Source organism: Puma concolor, chromosome A2 (genome assembly GCF_028749965.1).
Source record: "Puma concolor isolate L17-30 chromosome A2, mPumCon1.1.hap2, whole genome shotgun sequence".
Classification (NCBI taxonomy): domain Eukaryota; kingdom Metazoa; phylum Chordata; class Mammalia; order Carnivora; family Felidae; genus Puma; species Puma concolor.
The window spans coordinates 90,755,614-90,775,530 of NC_141668.1; the positions used below are offsets into that span (position 1 = coordinate 90,755,614).

The 19,917-nt window shown below is 36.4% G+C and overlaps 1 protein-coding gene across 1 annotated transcript in view; it reads left to right on the plus strand.

The window, feature by feature from the left end:
- KMT2E (lysine methyltransferase 2E (inactive)) overlaps window positions 1-19,917 on the plus strand; it is a 100,808-nt gene that overhangs the window by 12,970 nt on the left and 67,921 nt on the right. The window contains 2 exon segments of the mRNA XM_086696886.1: window positions 12,296-12,368; window positions 15,692-15,876. Of these exon segments, the coding sequence (XP_086553012.1) occupies window positions 15,806-15,876 (71 nt within the window). The 5' untranslated portion in view covers window positions 12,296-12,368; window positions 15,692-15,805.

The following is a 19,917-nucleotide window of genomic DNA, read 5'->3' on the forward strand; positions in this document are numbered from 1 at the left end:
TTCATTGATGTATCAAGATCCAGTAACCTTTATTATCTTGTGAGATTTAAATTCTACTCTTCTTTAGGACTCTTCTAACTGTTAATATTGTAAACTAGATTCCTTCAGTAGTAAATAGTTGAATGCCCTCTATGTGAAAGCATTAGGGTGCTACTGATTTTGGCTTGCTGATCTTGCACATATTTCCTAAGGGAAGTAACTGATTGTGTTGGCTAATAACTCTGGGATCAGTTTGTGTGGTTTTCAAATTTTAGCTTGCAATAGTTTGGTATATTGTAATGTGGTTGCTGTATGTTAGTAATAACTTATTAATTATACACTAATGTAATAACTTTTTGATTTTTGAATTCCAAGTTAAAACTGGCAGATCTTATGGACACAGTATTGTGCCAAAAGACACAAGTTCTTTTATTGTGTAATTACTTTGAGAATATCTGAGAAACTAATATTTATCATTTAAATTTAATCTAGAGTGATGGTGGATTTTTAAAAAGAGATTCTGCTGGTATAGCCTGTAAGTTCACTTATAGGAAGTTTAAAGTTTATGCTTCTTGCCTCCTAAATTTAATGGCTCATTAAGGATTTGGAGAAAAGTATTTCTAGTTCAGTCCACAACTTCACACAGCAATTTCTTTATATACAAATGACTTTTATAAGGGTGGCCAATCAGCTCAGTACATGTTAATTATTATTATTTTTTTTTTACCTATGTGTATACATAATGTTTTCTATCTGTAAAGACGGAAAGGTCTTTAAAAGTAATTTGGAAAGGGAACGTGGATGTAGCCTGTCTCATAGCAAATGTACTGGTTAGTAATAGTACCTGCATCTACCAACTTCATTCTTGACATTTTATTTTTCCCTTTATTGTACAATTTTTCAGTGATTATATGCCTGTTCAAGACAAGCTACTTTAAAAGATCGTCTTGAACAAGACGTATAATAGGTTAATGAAGTTTGTACATCTGAGTAATTTTCCTAATGGAGGCTTAGATCTACTAATTCTGTATTTTATTCTTGAGAGTAAGATGCTTTTTCCCTAAGCTTCAACTCTCTACTTGTTATGCACTTGTCCTTTCATTTCCAGTTTTTTGTTTTCATTTTTCTATTTACATTAATGTATGAAGAGGAAGAACTTGATCGTTGAATTCTGTAAGTCTTGGGATTAAAAGGACTCTGTCTGGCAAATGCTGCAGAAATAAGTGGTTTAAACATGGAAAGTATTTTTTCTTACTCGTTTTGCTAGTCTTTTGCAGATTTATAGGCTAATACTTAGAAATTAAAGTGCTCTTGTTTTAGACTTAAGGTTTTTATAGTAAATATTTTAAACGTGGAATAGAAGATATCTTTTCAGGTATTTACAATAGTAGAGCTGTTTTTTCACTATTTTAGTGGCCTTAGTGGTCAACAGTTTTATGACTGGGGTTGATTAAATTATCATTGGATTGAGTAGTATGAACTTCATGCTTTTAATTCTAAAGAGGGAAGGCACGAACATACCAACTCTGCAAGGTAGAATTTTACCCATTTTTCATGAGAGGCCTAGAGAGACTGACGGTCACGTAAGCTAAAGAGGGACTGATCAAGAATTTGAATTCAGATCATTTGAAAAAAATCATCATAGCATTCTATTGATCCTTATAAAGGAGTAATTTTTGGCTCAGTAATGAGAATACACAAATCGTTATCAAAGGCAGTTATTTAAAACTACTCTAAGATACCTTTGATTATATTAATTGCCTTAGCTCGATAAAAGGACCTTAAGGGCAGGGATGCCTGGGTGGCTCAGTGGGTTAAGTGTCTGACTTTGGCTCAGGTCATGATCTCACAGTTCATGAGTTTGAGCCCCACATTGTGCTCTGTGCTGAAAGCTTGGAGCCTGGAGCCTGCCTCCCTCTCTCTGTGTCCCTCCCCTGCTCACACTCTGTCTCTCTCTCTCCCTCAAAATAAATAAACATTAAAAAAAGGGGGGGGTGCTTAAGGCCAACTTAATTTTGTTCACTGCTCATTCCCTAGCACATAGAGCAGTATCCAGAACATAGTATATGCTCAATAAATATGTTGAGTGGATGAATTTGAGTTTATTACATTTAAAATGACAGAATAGTCCTAATCTGGGGGATAAGTGCTTAAAAATACACAAGATTTCTTCCATTGTTTGGAGACAAGAAATTCAGAACTTGATACGCTGGAAGGGTTGTTGATTATTGGAACTTATTCAGATGATGGAGACGATGGTAGGGGCCTTGGAAACTGAGGAAGAATGAATCTGAAACACTGAGGAGACACAAAAGGCAAGGTGAGCAGATATAATAGGAGACTAGAAAAAAGAAGGATTAAATAGGGAGCTGGGAAAATGGGGTACTGACAAGAAATGGAATGGAAAGCGTGTGGAAAAGATTCAGTTTGAAAGTTTAATTTTTGCAATGATGGCAGATATTTAAATGGGTACACATCCTATAGGTGGCTGGGAGTAGGAAATCAAACAGGAATGAATGGTAAAATCTGAGATTGATGGAGATGAATAATGGAGAGGGTTGAGCCTTTAGGGACAGCCACATTTTAAAAATAATAACAGAAAGAAGCAGTTATTAAAAATAAAGTTTCAGAAGAAAATCAATAATGTTCTTCTGTGGCACATTTTTTGTTTTGTTTTAAGATGTGTTCCTGTTCATCTAAAAGGGGAGAAGGGGATTAAGTGTGTTAGGGTGAGGAAAATTTGATATAATCAGGAATAATTTAGGTGGTGTTGTCACCACATTCTAGGCTTTGAGAGCTAAAATATAAATATCTCATTTCTTGGTATGGGGTAAAGTAGATGATCCAGTTTTGGAAACTAAATGTCTAATAGCTATTTCAAAATAATAGGTCGAAATGTAAACCAGTACTTTAAAAAAGTTAAGTAATACGGGGGCACCTGGGTGGCTCAGTTGGTTGGGCATCCAACTTCGGACCAGGTCATGATCTCGCGGTCCGTGGGTTCGAGCCCTGCGTTGGTCTCTGTGCTGACAGCTCAGAGCCTGGAGCCTGCTTTGAATTCTGTGTCTCCCTCTCTCTCTGCCCCTTCCCTACTCACGCTCTGTCTCTCTCTGTCTCTCACAAATAAACATTGAAAAAAAATTTTTTTTAAAAAGCAAGTAATGCGTTCTTTGGGAGGTTTACAAGGGAAGAGATTAGCATGGGACAAATTTTATGGCTCAAATAGTTTTTTGAGTTCAGCTAGTTAAATTTTTGTTTATTGAGAAAATAGTCCTCAGGAGGTTGATCTGCTAGAGACCTCAAAGCTAGTTTTGTATCACAGAAGTCTAAGTTGTGAAGTTGAGAATGCTTCAAGGAAGCATTAATGCTTAAATGATCCCTGAAGGTTTAATCAGATTTTTGTTGGGTGGAATGGTTATATGTAAAGGAAAATTACTTTAGAAATTTTGAAGGGGAATGAGCAAAGATAACGCCAGCAATAGAAAAAGACTGGCATAATCAGAGGATTTATATATTGGAATATTAGTGTGGAACAAGGTAACCTGATAATGTCAAGATTAGGAATTTAATTGGAGTTACTGTGAGCTACTATTCTTTTTTTGAAGAGGGCAAGACTAGGAGACTTGTGGGCTTTGAAGTATAATCTGTTCAGAGTTTAAGCAGTTGTTCTAGAATAAAGGGCTGGAGCAAATGCCTTTTTAAAAAATAAGACATCTAGGCCACATCTTAGACCTATTAAATCAGAATCTCTGGGGGTAAGGCCTAGGAATCCATAATTTTCAACTACTAACCCCAAGTATATGAAAAGTAGCAGTTTGTGATTTTATGTTTGAGAACGATTGGTTTAAAGGTCAAGTTAGAATAGGGAGAGAGAGAGACCACTTAGAAAATTATTCTGACAGCCCAAGTCTGAGATAATAAAATGTAGACAGTAGAGACAGAAAGATTTGTTTGAATCCTATTAATTAGCTTTGCTACACATTGTGTTTAGATAGGGGAAGAAGAGAGGGCTCACGTTCTCTAGTCTGAAATGATTCAAAATAGTGATAGAAAGAATAATTCATTCTGGAGGGGACGTTGTTTTACTTGAGACTAGAATGAAGAATGAGAGAATAAAATTATTGCCAACTTTGATTGTTTCAGTCAAAAATTATGCCCTTACCTAATGGCATACTTATTTCAAGGCTGAAAAAGCAAGAATGAACCAGCCCAATAGTCTGTACGGGTTGACTAAAAGATAAATGCAGGGTTTTTTGTTGTTTTTGTTTGATTTTTTAATTATAACAGACTCTAACACTACTTTTTGGGAGCATATTTTTCCTTTTCTGCTTTAGGCAGATAGAGTGTACCAATCAAATAAGTTTTTCATGTCACATGAAGAGTCTGTAAGTATTTTCTTTTAGCCAGTGATTTTTGAACTATTCTCCAGGAAGCCTTAGGCTTGTCATGTGGTAGGTGGGAGGATGTTCAGGCAGGGCCATTTCCGTGCCACCCTCTTTAACTATAGACATAGCAAATATGAGGTACAAATGCCTACTATATCTTTTAGCAGACATTACTGATTACTTGAGGCCTTCTCCTGTTATATTTGGCTGTGGCCTCCTTAACACAGTACTTCAAGTTGATATCAGCAATCGGAGAAAGCATAGTAGATTAAAGCTAATTTTCATCTTGGAATTAAAATACATGCTTAGATTATGGTTTAAGAGTTCATTTGTGGGGCGCCAGGGTGACTCAGTGGGTTGAGTGTCAGACTCTTGATTTCAGCTCAGGTCATGATCCCGGGGTCGTGGGATCAAGCCCTGCTTCAGGTTCCGTGCTAAGCATGGAGCCTGCTTAGGGTTCTCTCTCTGTCTGTCTCTCTCTCCCCCCACACCTCTTTCTCTTCCTCTCTTTGCCCCCCTCCCATGCGTGTGCTCACCCTTTCACTCTCTCTAAAAAAAAATAAAGATTTCATTCATAAGAAAATTTCTGTCAATACTCAAACAGGTTTGAAGGCCACAATTTTAATGTCATTTTTTCAAATTAAATTTTAAGTTTTGAAGTAAGATTTACATGCATTTCTAAGAAATAATAGAGAAATTTTTTCCTTTATCCAGTTTCCCTTAATTGTAACATCTTGTAAAACTGTAGTACAGTGTCACAACCAGAATATTGACATTGATACAATCTATCCATTTTGTCCAGCTTTCCCTAGTTCTACTCCTGTGTGTGTGTGTGTGTGTGTGTTTAGTTTTCTGTATTTTTATTACATTTGTAAGGTTCCTGTATCTACTACCAGAGTTAAGATATAGAGCATTTCCATCTCCACAAGTTTCCCTGGACCTTACAACCACACTGATCTGTTCTCTATTTCTATAATATGTCATTCAAGACTCTTACATAAATGTAATTATACAGTATGTGATCTTTTTGGAATTGGATTTTTTATTTCACTCAACATAATGTCCTTAATATTCATTGGAGTTGTTGCATCTATCAGTAGTTCTTTAGGGGTGCCTGGGTGGTTCATTCGGTTAAGCATCTGACTCTTGCTTTCGGCTCACATCATGATCTCAGTGTCATGAGATTGAGCCCTACGTTGGGCTCCATGGTAAGTATGGAGCTTGCTTGGGATTCTCTTTCTCCTTGTCTCTCTGACCCTCCCCTGCTTGCGCTCTCTCTCTCTCTCTCAAAATAAGTAAACATTTTAATAAAAAAAAATAGTTCCTTTCAAAATAAGTAAACATTTGAATAAAATAATTCCTTTATATTGCTAAGTAGTGTTCCATTTAATGTCATTTTCCCGTTTGGTAGCTACCACATAGAACATGCCACTTCAGGGACACCTGGGTGACTCAGTCAGTTAAGTGTCCGACTTTGGCTCAGGTCATGATCTCATGCTTTGTGGGTTTGAGGCCTGCATCGGGCTCTCTGCTGTCAGCCCGGAGCCTGCTTTGGATCCTCTCTCTTTCTTTCTCTGTGTCCCTACCCTGGTTGCTCTTGCTCTCTCAAAAGTAAAACTTAAAAAAAAAACAAAAAAAAAAACAGGCAGCTTCTGAGTTTAACTTTTAAATTTGTAGAACATGTTGTCTTTCATTGTCTTTTGTGAACTTCCCTGATTCTGTTTTCTCCTAATATCTCACTCCTCAACTCCATTGAGGACTACTGGGAGCACAGTTTAAAAATTACTAATGTAGATAGCAATTTTTTTTTTTTTAACAGAAGGAAGTTTTAGAATCCATGAGTATGTGGTATTATGCTTTACAGGTATTATGCTTCACACATGTGATATTTTACATTCACACATGTGATATTACTGCTTTTGTACTTAAAAGTAAGCTTTTGAGGAATTTAGGAAGATGTGATTATTAGGTTTGAAGATTCTTTGTCTTCTGTGCTTGTATATTGAGCAGTATATTCTAAGGTACGTAGTTGTGGGCCATATGGCAAATAGAAAGTGGAAATAGGTAACTATTTTAGAAGGAAGTTGCTTTTATTCTATTCTCAGATGTGAATAAAGACTAACCTCATTCTAAGAATAGGTTTGTATGTATAGGAAACAGAAATTGTGTGTTTATGCCCAGAGACTCTAGTCTACCCTGTCAACTCTATTATCGGTCACTGAATTGCTATTTTATTTATTTTTTTAATTTGCAAACCCCATACCTTTTTTTTTTTAACTTTTTATTTATTTTGAGAGAGAGAGAGAGAGAGAGAGCCAGGGGAAGGGCAGAGAGAGAGAATCTCAAGCAGGCTCAATCCCACAAACCGTTGAAATCATGACCTGAGCTGAAATCAAGAGTTGGACGCTTCACCAATTGAGCCATCGAGGCACCCCCTGAATTGCTATTTTAAAACACCACACTTGGAGCACCCGTGTCTTAGTTAGTTAAGTGTTTGACTTCAGCTGACGTCATGATCTTGGGGTTCATGGGTTCGAGCCCCACATTGGGCTCTGCACTGACAGTGTAGAGCCTGCTTGGGATTCTCTCTGTCTCTGTCTCTGTCTCTGTCTCTCTCTCTCTGCCCCTACTCCACTCACACTTTTCTCTCTCTCTCAAAGTAAGGAAAGTTAAAAAAAGCCACATTTTACTAGATTTTATACTGTAGTTTGGTGATCTCCAACACTTCAGGGAATGACAAATACTATTCAAAAATGCATGGTGCATTAAAAAACTGATAGTATAGAAATTAATTCTTTTAACTTGTGGATGCTTTGGCATGGTAAAGGAGATTGAATGTACCAATACTTCTGTTGGTTGCAGAATTGATGTTTAAAAGTTTTCCCAAAACCCTGGTAGAAGGAAAGTTATCCCATTATATAATGCCAGACAATTCACTATATTCATACATGTATTTTTAAATTTAATGGACTTCATCTTTTAGAGAAATTTCAGGTTCACTTCAAAGATGAAAGGAATGTATGGATTTCCCACATGCCTCCTCCCCACACAAGCACAACCTTCATCATCATCAGTGTTCCTCATTATTATGGTACATTTATAACATTCAATGAACCAGCATTGAAACATCATTATCCGGGCACCTGAGTGACTCAGTTAGTTAAACGTCTGACTCTTCCGCTCAGGTCATGATCTTATGATTCAATGGTTCAAGCCCCTGCATTGGGCTCTGCACTGGCAGTGCAGAGCCTGCTTGGGATTCTCTCTCTACCTCTCCCTGATTCATGCTCTCTCTCTCTCTCTCTCTCAAAATAAATAAATGAACTTATTAAAAAAACAGAAAAGAAACATCATTATCATCCAAAGTGTATAGTTTACATTGGGGTTCACTCTGTCTTCATGTATTTTTTTAAAAAGGTTATTCTTGGCACTTTAATACTTTGATTCCAATGTCACATTACTAGTGAGCTAAAAGATAACGTAAACTGAGTTGTAAGCTAGTATGAAGTTCCAAAAAATACTGGCAGATTTGGGAAAGTACCTTATTCTTGACCCTGAAGGGATGAGGTGGTGCTCATTGGATAATATCACAAGGATTGCCATTCATTTGTTAAAGTCTTTTATTCAGAGCCAATTTCTGTTGTGACAAAAATTCTGTAAAAAGAATTTCAGGTCCAGATTACCTATTTTCACCATTACTGTGCACACAGATTTTTAGTTTAAGAAAATAATTGAAACTGTGTTTGGAGTTTATAATAAAGAGGTTTGTTGTTTTTTTGTTTTTTGTTTTTTTTTTAAGTGAAACTACTTCTGTCAGATTCTCTGAAATTGAAGTCCAATACAGAAGTATCCTCTCACCTTTCTTGGCAAGAATGGATTTTGGAAAAGATCACAGATTCTATTTTTTTTTTTTTTTCATTCAGATCGTATTTATTGAGCACCTACAGTGCATGACAAAAGTGCATTTTATTTCAGGGGCGCCTGGGTGGCGCAGTCGGTTAAGCGTCCGACTTCAGCCAGGTCACGATCTCGCGGTCCGTGAGTTCGAGCCCTGCGTCAGGCTCTGGGCTGATGGCTCAGAGCCTGGAGCCTGTTTCCAATTCTGTGTCTCCCTCTCTCTCTGCCCCTACCCCGTTCATGCTCTGTCTCTCTCTGTCCCAAAAATAAATAAACGTTGAAAAAAAAAATTTAAAAGTGCATTTTATTTTTTAATTTTTTTCTAGTAAACTCTCCCTCCAATCTGGAGCTCAAAGTGTGAAATTAAGAATCTCATGTTTCACTGACTGAGCCAGGCAGGCACCCAGATCAGAAATTCTTTAAAAAAAAATTTTTTTTTAACATTTATTTATTTTTGAGACACAGAGAGAGCATGAACAGGGGAGGGTCAGAGAAAGAGGGAGACACAGAATCTGAAACAGGCTCCAGGCTCTGAGCTGTCAGCACAGAGCCCGACACGGGGCTTGAACCCATGGACTGTGAGATCATGACCTGAGCTGAAGTCGGACGCTTAACTGACTGAGCCACCCAGGCGCCCCAGAAATTCTTTTTTTTTTTTTTCTTAAAGTTTATTTATTTTTGAGAGAGAGAAAAAGAGGGAGAGCATGAGCAGGGGAGGGGCAGAGAGAGAGGGAGAGAGAGAATCCCAAGCAGGCTCTGCACTGTCAGCACAGAACCCAATGGGGGGGTTCAGTCTCACCAACCTGTGAGATCATGACCTGAGCCAAGATCAAGCGTTGGACATGTTTAAGCAACTGAGCCACCCAAGCTCCCCCCAATCAAAAATTCTTAAATTACTTGGACTGTACAAGTATATAGTTGAGAGTTGTTCTCCAGTACTGATCTTTTAGGGACTTTTTATCTGGTCACCATAGCTAACACTAACTGAGTGCCACACACAATTCCTTGAAACAATTCAGGAAAACATGTTCTGTGATTATTCTTTTTTACAGATGAGGAGCTAAGGCTTCAAGAGAATAAGTAACCATTATTAGTTAAGTGGCAGAATGTGAAATCTGAAGCACTGTTACTTTGATGCTGAATTTAGTTGTAACAGTTAGTTGGAATTGTACTCAACAGGATCCAGTGAAACTCTATGAAACTCTTACAGAACCAGAAAAGACATTTCTCGAAATATAGGTTTCCATTTTTCAAACATTTCCATGAACTGACTCTGACTACAAGAATACAGATTTTTCTAAATAGAGATTTTATTTGCTATAAAAGTACTATAATGTAGGTTGGTGTAATTCTTTGTTTTTAGGAACCAAATGGTCATTAAAGAGAGACTCAAGTTAAAATTTAACTGATTAAATACGTGGTCTCAATTAACAAATAGTTTTGTACATGGAATTGAATATCCTTGTGCAAATTAGTAATCTCAGATTTGGAGCATGGTTCCTTTAACTTCAGTGTATTAGTGAAGTGTACTGGTGAAGCATGTACTGAAAATAATAGAGTTTGAATATTCTTTGATAATGTGCTTTGCACCATCCCTGAAGTATTTTAAACCCAAATTTTAGACTTTGAGCCCATTCTTCTCTACTTCTGTAGTGTTCTAATGCATTTTTGTGGAATGGATGTGAATTCATTAAGTAGATCAGGTTTGGGGGAGGAGCAAAGTGGGTTTCATTATTCTTTAAGTGTGCTAGAATAAATGGCATCCAGATAAATGAGACATTTATGTATTTATCTAATTTCTTCTCTTTTTGAGCAAGGCAGTTGTATTTTCCTCTTAACTGTAAATTGTAGGTTACCAATTATCTAGCAAATTTTAATTTCACTCAAACTAATGGGTAGGTGCTGGAATCAGACTGTTAGAATTCAAATTGGTTTTTTTTCCCCAAAAATGTTTGTTTATTTTGAGAGAGTGTGTGAGCACTTGAGCAGAGGAAGGGCAGAGAGGAAGAGATAGAATCCCAGGCAGTCTCCACAGTGTCAGCACAGAGCCAGATACAGAGCTCGATTCCATGACCCTGAATCGTGACCTGAACTGAGATCTAGAGTCGGACGCTTAATTGACTGAGCCACCTTGGTGCCCCTAGGGTTCAATTATTGAGTCTGTGATTTATTAGCTATGGAACTTTGGACAAGTTTAATCTATCTTCTCTGTAAAATGGGGATAATAAAGGTACCTACACCATAGGTTCATTGTGAGGATTAAGCATTGTAAGCACTCAGTATTTGTTATCACTGTTATAACTTCTGTTTGGGGAGGCTTGAGTATCAGGTAAGTGCTTGTAGAGCACTGTCTGATACTAATATTAACCCAATTGGAAAAAAATCATTCTGTTGTCAGAGTTATTTTTTGTTGTTTTTTGGAATCTGATATTTATTCTGTTCTTTCGATTATCAGGAGTACTTGGTTAATATACTCGTGATTATAAGGTGTAAACTATAATATCAAAAACCTAACCTTCCTGTTTATAGTTGAAGTCCACAGAGCAGTGAAATGACTTGTCCTAAGTTTCATAGGTAATAAGTTGGTAGTAGATCTTGATCAACCAGTATTTTTTAAATTATACCTCAGTCAACTGCTGTAGAGAAAGGAAATCTTAAGTGCATAATGAGGGCAGTTTAATTTCTTTTTTTTATTTTTTATTTTTTTTTAATTTTTTTTTTTTCAACGTTTATTTATTTTTTTTGGGACAGAGAGAGACAGAGCATGAACGGGGGAGGGGCAGAGAGAGAGGGAGACACAGAATCGGAAACAGGCTCCAGGCTCTGAGCCATCAGCCCAGAGCCTGACGCGGGGCTCGAACTCACGGACTGCGAGATCGTGACCTGGCTGAAGTCGGACGCTTAACCGACTGCGCCACCCAGGCGCCCCTTAATTTCTAATTTATAAAGAAATGTTAGGTATGTAGTCCCTCACAGTTTCTTTGAAGTTGCTTTATTTCCGCTAGTAATGTAGCTCAAAATTCACCTGCTTATTAGTGATACGTATCTAAAACATAAAAGTGTTGATTTAATTTTAGTATTTATTGAATTCTGTGTAAGGTAGTTCCGAAAGACAGAAAGATAACAAATGACCCTTTCTTCAGAGAGATTATGTCAGGAGCACCTGGGTGGCACTGAGAGTGCAGAGCCTGCTTGGGATTCTCTCCCTCTTTCTCTGCCCCTCCCGTATTCACATGGGCTTGCTCCCTCACTCTCTCAAAAAACAAAAACACACATACGTTTTTAAAAAATATTATTTTAGGGGCGCCTGGGTGGCGCAGTCGGTTAAGCGTCCGACTTCAGCCAGGTCACGATCTCGCGGTCCGTGAGTTCGAGCCCCGCGTCGGGCTCTGGGCTGATGGCTCAGAGCCTGGAGCCTGTTTCCGATTCTGTGTCTCCCTCTCTCTCTGCCCCTCCCCTGTTCATGCTCTGTCTCTCTCTGTCCCAAAAATAAATAAACATTGAAAAAAAAAATTCTAAAAAATATTATTTTAGAATACACTTTTATTTGTAATATTAGAAACAAATTTTCCTCCTGTTTCCATCCTTCTGCTTTTTGGGTATGGTATTCATCTTCTCAGTGGTATTTTTTGCTTCCTGAACTTTTTAACATGGTCTTAAAAGCAGCCTCAGTCTTAAACTGATAGACTATTTTGTAATTGCTTTTCCTAGCCTTTTATCTTGTTTTTCCTTCTTTAGGGTTTTATGTGTTTTCGTTTTGGGATTGTTGCCTTTGCTTTGCCAAATCTGTTTTTAATACTGTATTTTCTCAGTTTCTCCTCAGTTTGATTTGATACTTAGCTTTAATCGTTGCCTTTACTGTGTTTACATTTATTTGCATACAGAAGCGAAGAATAAATTTATTTTTTTAAGAATTAGCTGCTGTCTTTGTGTGAGCCCCTTTGGTTTTTTAGGTGCCATGTTAGGTGCCAAGCATCGATAATTTTATGCCATTTAAAAACAGCTCAATACTCCTATGTTCACTTGGTTTCTAGGTCTATTCTGGATAGCAGGTTTTGTGAAGACATTTGTTCTTTCTTGGACCTCAGATTTACCAGACATCTCATGGTATTTCCTTTTATATTATTTCTTTAATGGCTGCCATTTGTTCTCAATGTACTTTGTATATATTTTACTTGCCAGTTGGATAACCAGTTTCTTATTCACATATAAGATGTGAAGCTTTGTGTAATTGTTTGGATTGTGTTGAATTGTTTTTTCTCCAGTTATGCCTGTGTTATAAGCTCACACCTTTTCTGCCTACTGCATTGGCTTTCCCTTTCGTTTCTTCTTAATTTTCAAGACACAGCAATTTGACCCCAACGAATTTATGATGTTATTAAGTATCAACTGAATTTTTAAACAGTGTGAGTTTTCTGGTGATAGAGTTTTTGATATTAATGAATATAGTAAAATATTTGCCATTTTATGGTCTCAATAGATAGGACCTCTTGCCTTCTGGCCTCCTGTGAATAAATTCCTGAGATCCTCTTCCCTGTTGAATCAAATACAGAGTTTGTGGTTCTGTTTCAGATGTGATGATGTGTCTATCTTGGGGAATGAAGTTCTGTGTTCTTAGAGCGATGCATTTGTGCAGTGGGTGTCATGAAGTTGCTGTTATAGCACTTGATTGTATAGGTTGACCACTCATTTGGCTAATGAGGCCAGGGCTGCAGTTTCATTCTAGGTGCTCTGATTCATTCACCAGTCCCTTATAGAGTGCTCCAGGCACTGTGCAGGGTTTGAGAGACAGGCAGTAATCATACAAACACAGGCCATTGTCTGAAGTAGGTTAATGGCAAGCTCTTCACTGCTACTTAAAAATAGCTCAAATGTAGTGTTTATTGAAGATTGTATATTTACATAAAAATGGAGCACACTATTAGATACGTACTCAAATAGATTCTTTTAGGTTGGAACTATTAATCAGTTAACTAAAAGAACACATAATGATTTGATTTCTGCTTTCTAGTTACCGGTCTGGTTAAAACAAAAAAATGCACTACTAAATATTTAACAACATATGTCTAAAATTTAAGACTTATGTGAGTCGAATGTAAAGATATGCTGAGCTAAAGAAAACATCTCCCAAGTAGATGCTACCAACAAGGAAGACGGTTTTTCTTCTTAAGTTTTAATTGTTATCTGTTGTTATATCTGTATCTTCAGTGTTTTAAAGAAATATAGAATATTGTCACATTTGAATGGAACAAACTTATAGTTTTGTATATCGGTTGTGTTTAGTCATTTGGAAATTTTATAATTTTATAGCTTTGTGTGGGTTAATGCAGCTTGTATGAAGCAACTCTAATATGGTCACAGGGGCAGCAAAGAAGGTAGGGCAATCTTTCCTTTTTCTCACTCTGCTTTAATTTTTAGAGGATGATTTTAATTTGATGAGCACAGTATAAAAACATGGCAAGTTGAAAACCATAATTATTTTAAAAAACTATTAGAAGAATCACTTTAAATGAGGTCTAGACAGCTTTTCCATGAAGTAAGAGCAACTCTTCTTATGTGACTGCCACTTACTGATTGCTAAAAATGTGCGGTGCTGTGTATGAAAATGCTTTACATTCATTCATTTTCCTCATGGAAACCCTATGAGGATAAAATCTCATTTTATAAGCAAGGAACCTGAAGCTTAGGTTAAATAACTTGCCTAGCTCATATATCTGGTGAGCATTAGAGATAGGCTCCGGAGCCTATGTTTTGAACTTTTAGGCACAAATGCCTATTATTGTATATTTTTATTATAATATCTTATAATCTAGTAGCTCCCCAAGTTATACATGGTTTAAAAGTAGAGGCTAGTTTTCTTGGAGAATTCAAACAACTGTTACCACTTTACTTCCCTATTTTGGTATTTGCTCCCATAAGGTATGAAGTCACAATCTTTATTACCTGTGAAATAGAAATTAACCTGAGTAGTTATTCTCAAGGTTACTTGTAAAGATTAAAGATAAATATAAGAATTGCCATTTGAAGAAACCCTGCTCTTCAGTATTTCAGGTATAACACGGGTAAAACAATTTTGACTGTTGCCCTTTTCTGTTTATGGTATTATCTGTTTTGTTCCTAAGTTGTACTGTATTATTACTGAAAAGAGCACCCAAGTGGGGATGGGGGAGAGGGAGTGAGGGAGGCAGAGAGAGAGAGAGAGAGAGAGAGAGAGAGAGAATCCTGAGCATGGTCCACACTGCCAGCACAGAGCCTGATGTGGGGCTCGAACTCATGCACTGCACAATCATGACCTGAGCTGAAGTCAGACATTTAACTGATTCAGCCACCCAGGCACCCCTTACTACTGAAAAGATTTTGAGTAGATATTTCACAAAGAGTATCATATGCAAGTGTCATACAGTGAATTAGATTAGAAACATTGATGTTGAAGCTGAATATATTTTGTTATTTGGTAAATTTGTTTAAAAAACACTTCAAGTGTATTAGTTTTCTCTACTAATTACCTGTGTTAGGAAACATTAGTTCTGGGGAGTTAATACTAACTGAAGAAATAAGACAACTCCCTCAATATACGTGTACTTATGTGGTATGGAAAATGACAGCCACTTTAAAACATTGGATTTTATTACAAATAAAATAGTTTTCCTTTTATAATACATAAATAACAGAGTAGAATTGGTTCAAATCCTGGTTTTAGTTTTTAAAAATGTTTAATTTTTGAGAGAGAGAAAGAGGCAGGAGTCGGGGAGAGGCTGAGAGCAAGGGGAACAGAGGATCCAGAGTAGGCTCCACCCTGAAGTAGAGAGCCCCATGCTGGGCTTTAGCCATGAGATCATGACCTGAGCCAAAGTTGGACGCTCAACCCACTGAGCCACCCAGGTGCCTCTCCTGGTTTTATCTCTTAAACTGAGCAACCTTGGTTAAGTTATTTAACCTTTCTTGCTTTTGTTATCCTCAGTGGTAAAAGGGAGAGCCCTGTTTCAGAGTTGTAAGGATTAAATAGATCATCCATGTAAAAGCATAGTAAGTACTTGATATTTGTTAGATCACTTACTGAATCAAGAAGGCTTATTTTGGATACCAGTGCTGTAAGAAATTCCATTTTATCTTTGAAAATGAGTAATATTTGTTGGTTCTTCACTAAGCAAGACAGCTTAGTTCATCTTTCTTTTTGGCATTTTATATTCTTTCTCTAAGTAAGGTTATGATTCAGAAACTTCTTTTAATCACAATCCCATAACTTAATTCCAAAATAAAATAAAATAAAATAAACGAAGTGGAGACTCCCTTGAGCAAATTCCACTTTATATGGATATTTTAATGAAGAATGCTTTTTCTTCATGTATTTTACTTACTGTCTTTATAGTATGAATGTGTTAGGAATATGAAATTATTTTTAATTTTTTGTTCCCTTTTCTTTTAAACAGGGTTTGTGGATGCACTTAGATGTTTGCAATGAGCACTGTGGCTGGCATGCCCCAGTGTTTTGGATACCAATGCATAGGACTCCATAGTAATCGAATTTACCAGAGGCGAACGTCATGAGCATAGTGATCCCTTTGGGGGTTGATACAGCAGAAACATCATACTTGGAAATGGCTGCAGGCTCAGAGTAAGTATTTAAATTAAAAGTGTTTGGGATAGGAAAGGAAAAATATTTTATATAGTTATTTTAGCATAACCAAGCAGTGCTTGGTTTGGATTTATATTTTTTCTCATTTAGGATTCTTGTTGAAAATAAAACATGAGAAGATTAAAGACAAAAATTCCTTTAAAATTACTTTTTCAAACAACTTTTGAGCCAAAATGCTGTATCTTTTCCCACTTCTTTTTGTCTTTTCCATCTGCTAATTGTTGACCTCAAGTTAATAATTTTTTTTTAATTGTAAGATTTGTCACGTCTTATTGAAAAAGTAATTTGATTTTAAATTTGATCTTAATTTTAAAAATATTCTAATAAGATCCATTTAAATGTGGGATTTGCTTTTTTTTTTAATTTTTTTATTTGTATTTTTTAAACATTTACTTATTTTGAGAGAGGGAGAGAGTATGTAAGCAGAGGAGGGGCAGAGAGAGAGGATCCCAAGCAGGCCCCGCTCTGTCAGTGCAGAGCCTCACACAGGGCTCCATCTCACAGATCCTGAGATCATGACCTGAGTTGAAACCAAGAGTTGGTTGCTCAACTGGCTGAGCTACCCAGGTGCTCTTGGTTTATTTTTTTTTTAAGTTGAGTTGAAATAATTCAAGCCACTTTTAAATAAGAGAAAGGGATTATTTTCTGCTGGATGATTATTTTGATAACTTTTGCTTTTATGAGTGCCATTTCTGATGGATTCAGTAAAACGTTCTTACCTTGCCTCTGGACTATTTGGTCTAGGCAATTGTGTGGATAGATTTCATTATATTTTGTTTTTGAATGACCAGTCACTTTTAACACTAGGTTAGTGCTGTGACGATTGATTATTTGTTTTTGGAAATTTGCAAGGGATTCAAGTGGCAGTGTTGGAAGCTGAACGATGGAAAGATGCAACTGTTTATTCTTCCATTCGGTATATAGATATATTGGGCCTAGTGGGACTCTAATTGACCAGAAAGCTGAACTTACTAGAATAGAAATTTGAAAAAAGGAAATTTATTTTAGGCCTCTGAAACTGATACATGGAGAGGACAAAAATGCTGTTTATTATTCTCTTTTTGCTGGCATTTCAGGTGGTCTGAAATGTTTTCACCACTTCTGTTTGTGCCATTGGGAAAAACCCAGAAATGCTTTCTAATGTTTCAGATTAATATACGGTCTGTTTAACTGTATGATTATTGTGATGCTGTTTTTAAAAGCCATTATGTTTTTTGCACTATGTATAAGTTATTTTTGTTGTAAAATAACAGATTCCTAACAAGGTACTCTTGAGACAGTTAATCAACTGTCTGCCCACTCATTCTGCCCAAATAGGGACACTACTGTGGAAGGAAAGAACCTGGAAGTAGTGCTTGGGAGACAAAGGGTTCCTAGGCTAAAGTACTAGTTTTTCTTAATGTAAGGCATCTGGTAGGTGCAAATCCATTTCTGATAATAGTTGTAGGCATTTGTTGGTAAAGATTCTTTGCTTCCTAAAAATAATCACCTCCTTGGTTCTTTTTTAAAAAAATCAGTCTTTTAAGCAGTTAATACAAGATGTAATTTTTGAAATTTATATACTAGATAGGAATTTGTCTACCAAATGGCATGAGATAACATCTGTGCTTTGTCATATCTAGTATTTGTGCTATGAAGTAATTCACAGAATGGAAGATAGAGGGGCACCTGCGTGGCTCAGTCGGTTGAGCGTCTGACTTCGGCTCAGGTCATGATCTCACGGTTTGTGAGTTCGAGCCCTGTGTCGGGCTCTGTGCTAACAGCTCAGAGCCTGGGGCCTGCTTCTGATTTGGTGTCTTCCTCTCCCTCTGCCCCTCCCCCACTCATGCTCTGTCTCTATCTCAGAAATAAATAGAAACATTAAAACAAAACAAAAAAAGAATGGAAGATACATTATTATACAGTCAAAAGGGAATGAATAATATTGAAAGAGGGTAGTATGGGGATAACCTATTTTCTTTATTAAATGCATTTATTTTTTTATTTTTTTTTTTTTTAATTTTTTTTTTTCAACATTTATTTATTTTTGGGACAGAGAGAGACAGAGCATGAATGGGGGAGGGGCAGAGAGAGAGGGAGACACAGAATCGGAAACAGGCTCCAGGCTCTGAGCCATCAGCCCAGAGCCTGACGCGGGGCTCGAACTCACGGACCGCGAGATCGTGACCTGGCTGAAGTCGGACGCTTAACCGACTGCGCCACCCAGGCGCCCCTTAAATGCATTTATTAGAGTACTTATAGAATAAGAATGATTTATATTATGGAGCCAAATCTTTTTGGGTACATGTATGGCATTTTTATTATGCAAAAATGATCAATTTATAGGTAATTACAAAATGACTATCTTTCTTTTTAGGAAATTATTTTTTTCTATTCCATGTACAGGTATGTGTCACTTGGGCATACCTTCCCCTATGCAGTAGACATAGAAAGTATAGCTGGTGCCAATTTTTATTATGGGACAGCCATCAGAATTTTTGTGGCTTAATTTTCAAACTTTTAAATTCTCTTTTAAAATATAAAACCTGGAAGCTTAAAAAGACCATTAAATAACATTTTCCCCCCTTCCCTCAGAAACAAAACTTTTAGAGTTGCTTTTATAAGAAACTTTAATGTAATTAATATGATGCTTCCTTTTTATTACAAATACATAATCAAAAGTTGTGTAAGACACAGGATTCTGGGAGAAGGGTGCATGGGACTTCACTATTTCTTTGTTTACCTCCTGTGAAGCTACATAATTATTTCAAACTAAATTGTTTTTAATGGAATTACATTTTATTGTATTCATGTGGCTATACAATTCTAATTATACATGAGTTTTTTTTTTAAAAAAAGATTGTACTGTTACAGTACAGTCTATCATTAATGAATTATTTTAAAATTTAGGAGATACTGAGTGATTGTTTATTCAGTGTGTTAGTGTATTGGACCAAATTTATGTTGACTTCTAAGTCTATAAAAGAGAGTTTATTGGACTACTTGTTCTTCTAAACTATCTGTAGCATTTTATAGATAGGAAATTGCAGTTGAATATCCAGCTCAGGATCTGTGAAGAATGGGTTTGCAAAGCTCTAGTCCGTTATTTTCATACTTGGTAGCATTTGCTTCTGGATTATTGGGTCTCTAAAATAAAACTCCTTTTTCTCACCAGCTCCAGCTTCTTTATTGTATATTTGTGCTCTTCTCATCACTAAGTTTTAAAAAACCTTGGGTTTGTTTTGCCTTTCCTTCAGAGTTAAGGATCTTGTATTTTACTTCTTTCTGTTACCTATTGCCTTGGCAAGAGTTGGCCCTCTACCTAAATGTTTGAACTAAAAAGAATAATTGTAAAATATTTTAGAAGTAACCGAGTAGTGAAGATTGATAGACTATGGTTTAGGGATAATAAGAACAAAATTTTGTTTCATTAGCCTATGTATTTTTTTAAGAAGTTGTAGACATTCCACAGTCAAATTTAACTGAAGATGTTTTATTTAAAAATAATTTTTTACTCTGCATAGTATTAATAAAACAAATACATAGATCTTGGTGAATAGAAGTGGAATTGAAGCCAACTGCTACAGGGGAGACTCAAGATACCTTAAAAAATTGCCTGTTAACTACTTAGATCTTAGCAGTAAATTTTTACCTGCATTGTGTTTGTCCTTTTATTTTAAAAAATACCCATTACAGCACACAGGTTAACATAACGACTGATTTTCTCACTAGTGCCTGGAAGGATCTGGGTACAATAAAAAATGTGGAAATGTAATAATATATTTAAAGGGAATATTGAGCAGAGTGTAAAAACAATTTTTAAAAACTTGATTAGCAAAATGACCATAACTGGAATAATCAGGAGACTGCTTTTCTTACCAGGAAGTTCTGTCTGTAAAATTTTTTTGATTAGCTGTGTGTCTGTAAATGTAGGCTAATAATAGAAATAGATTTCTGGCTTTTAGCATAACTTCATAGGGTAAGACTGGTAGTCCAAGAGAAAGCACATTTTGGATCATCACTTATAAGCATCAACTGTTT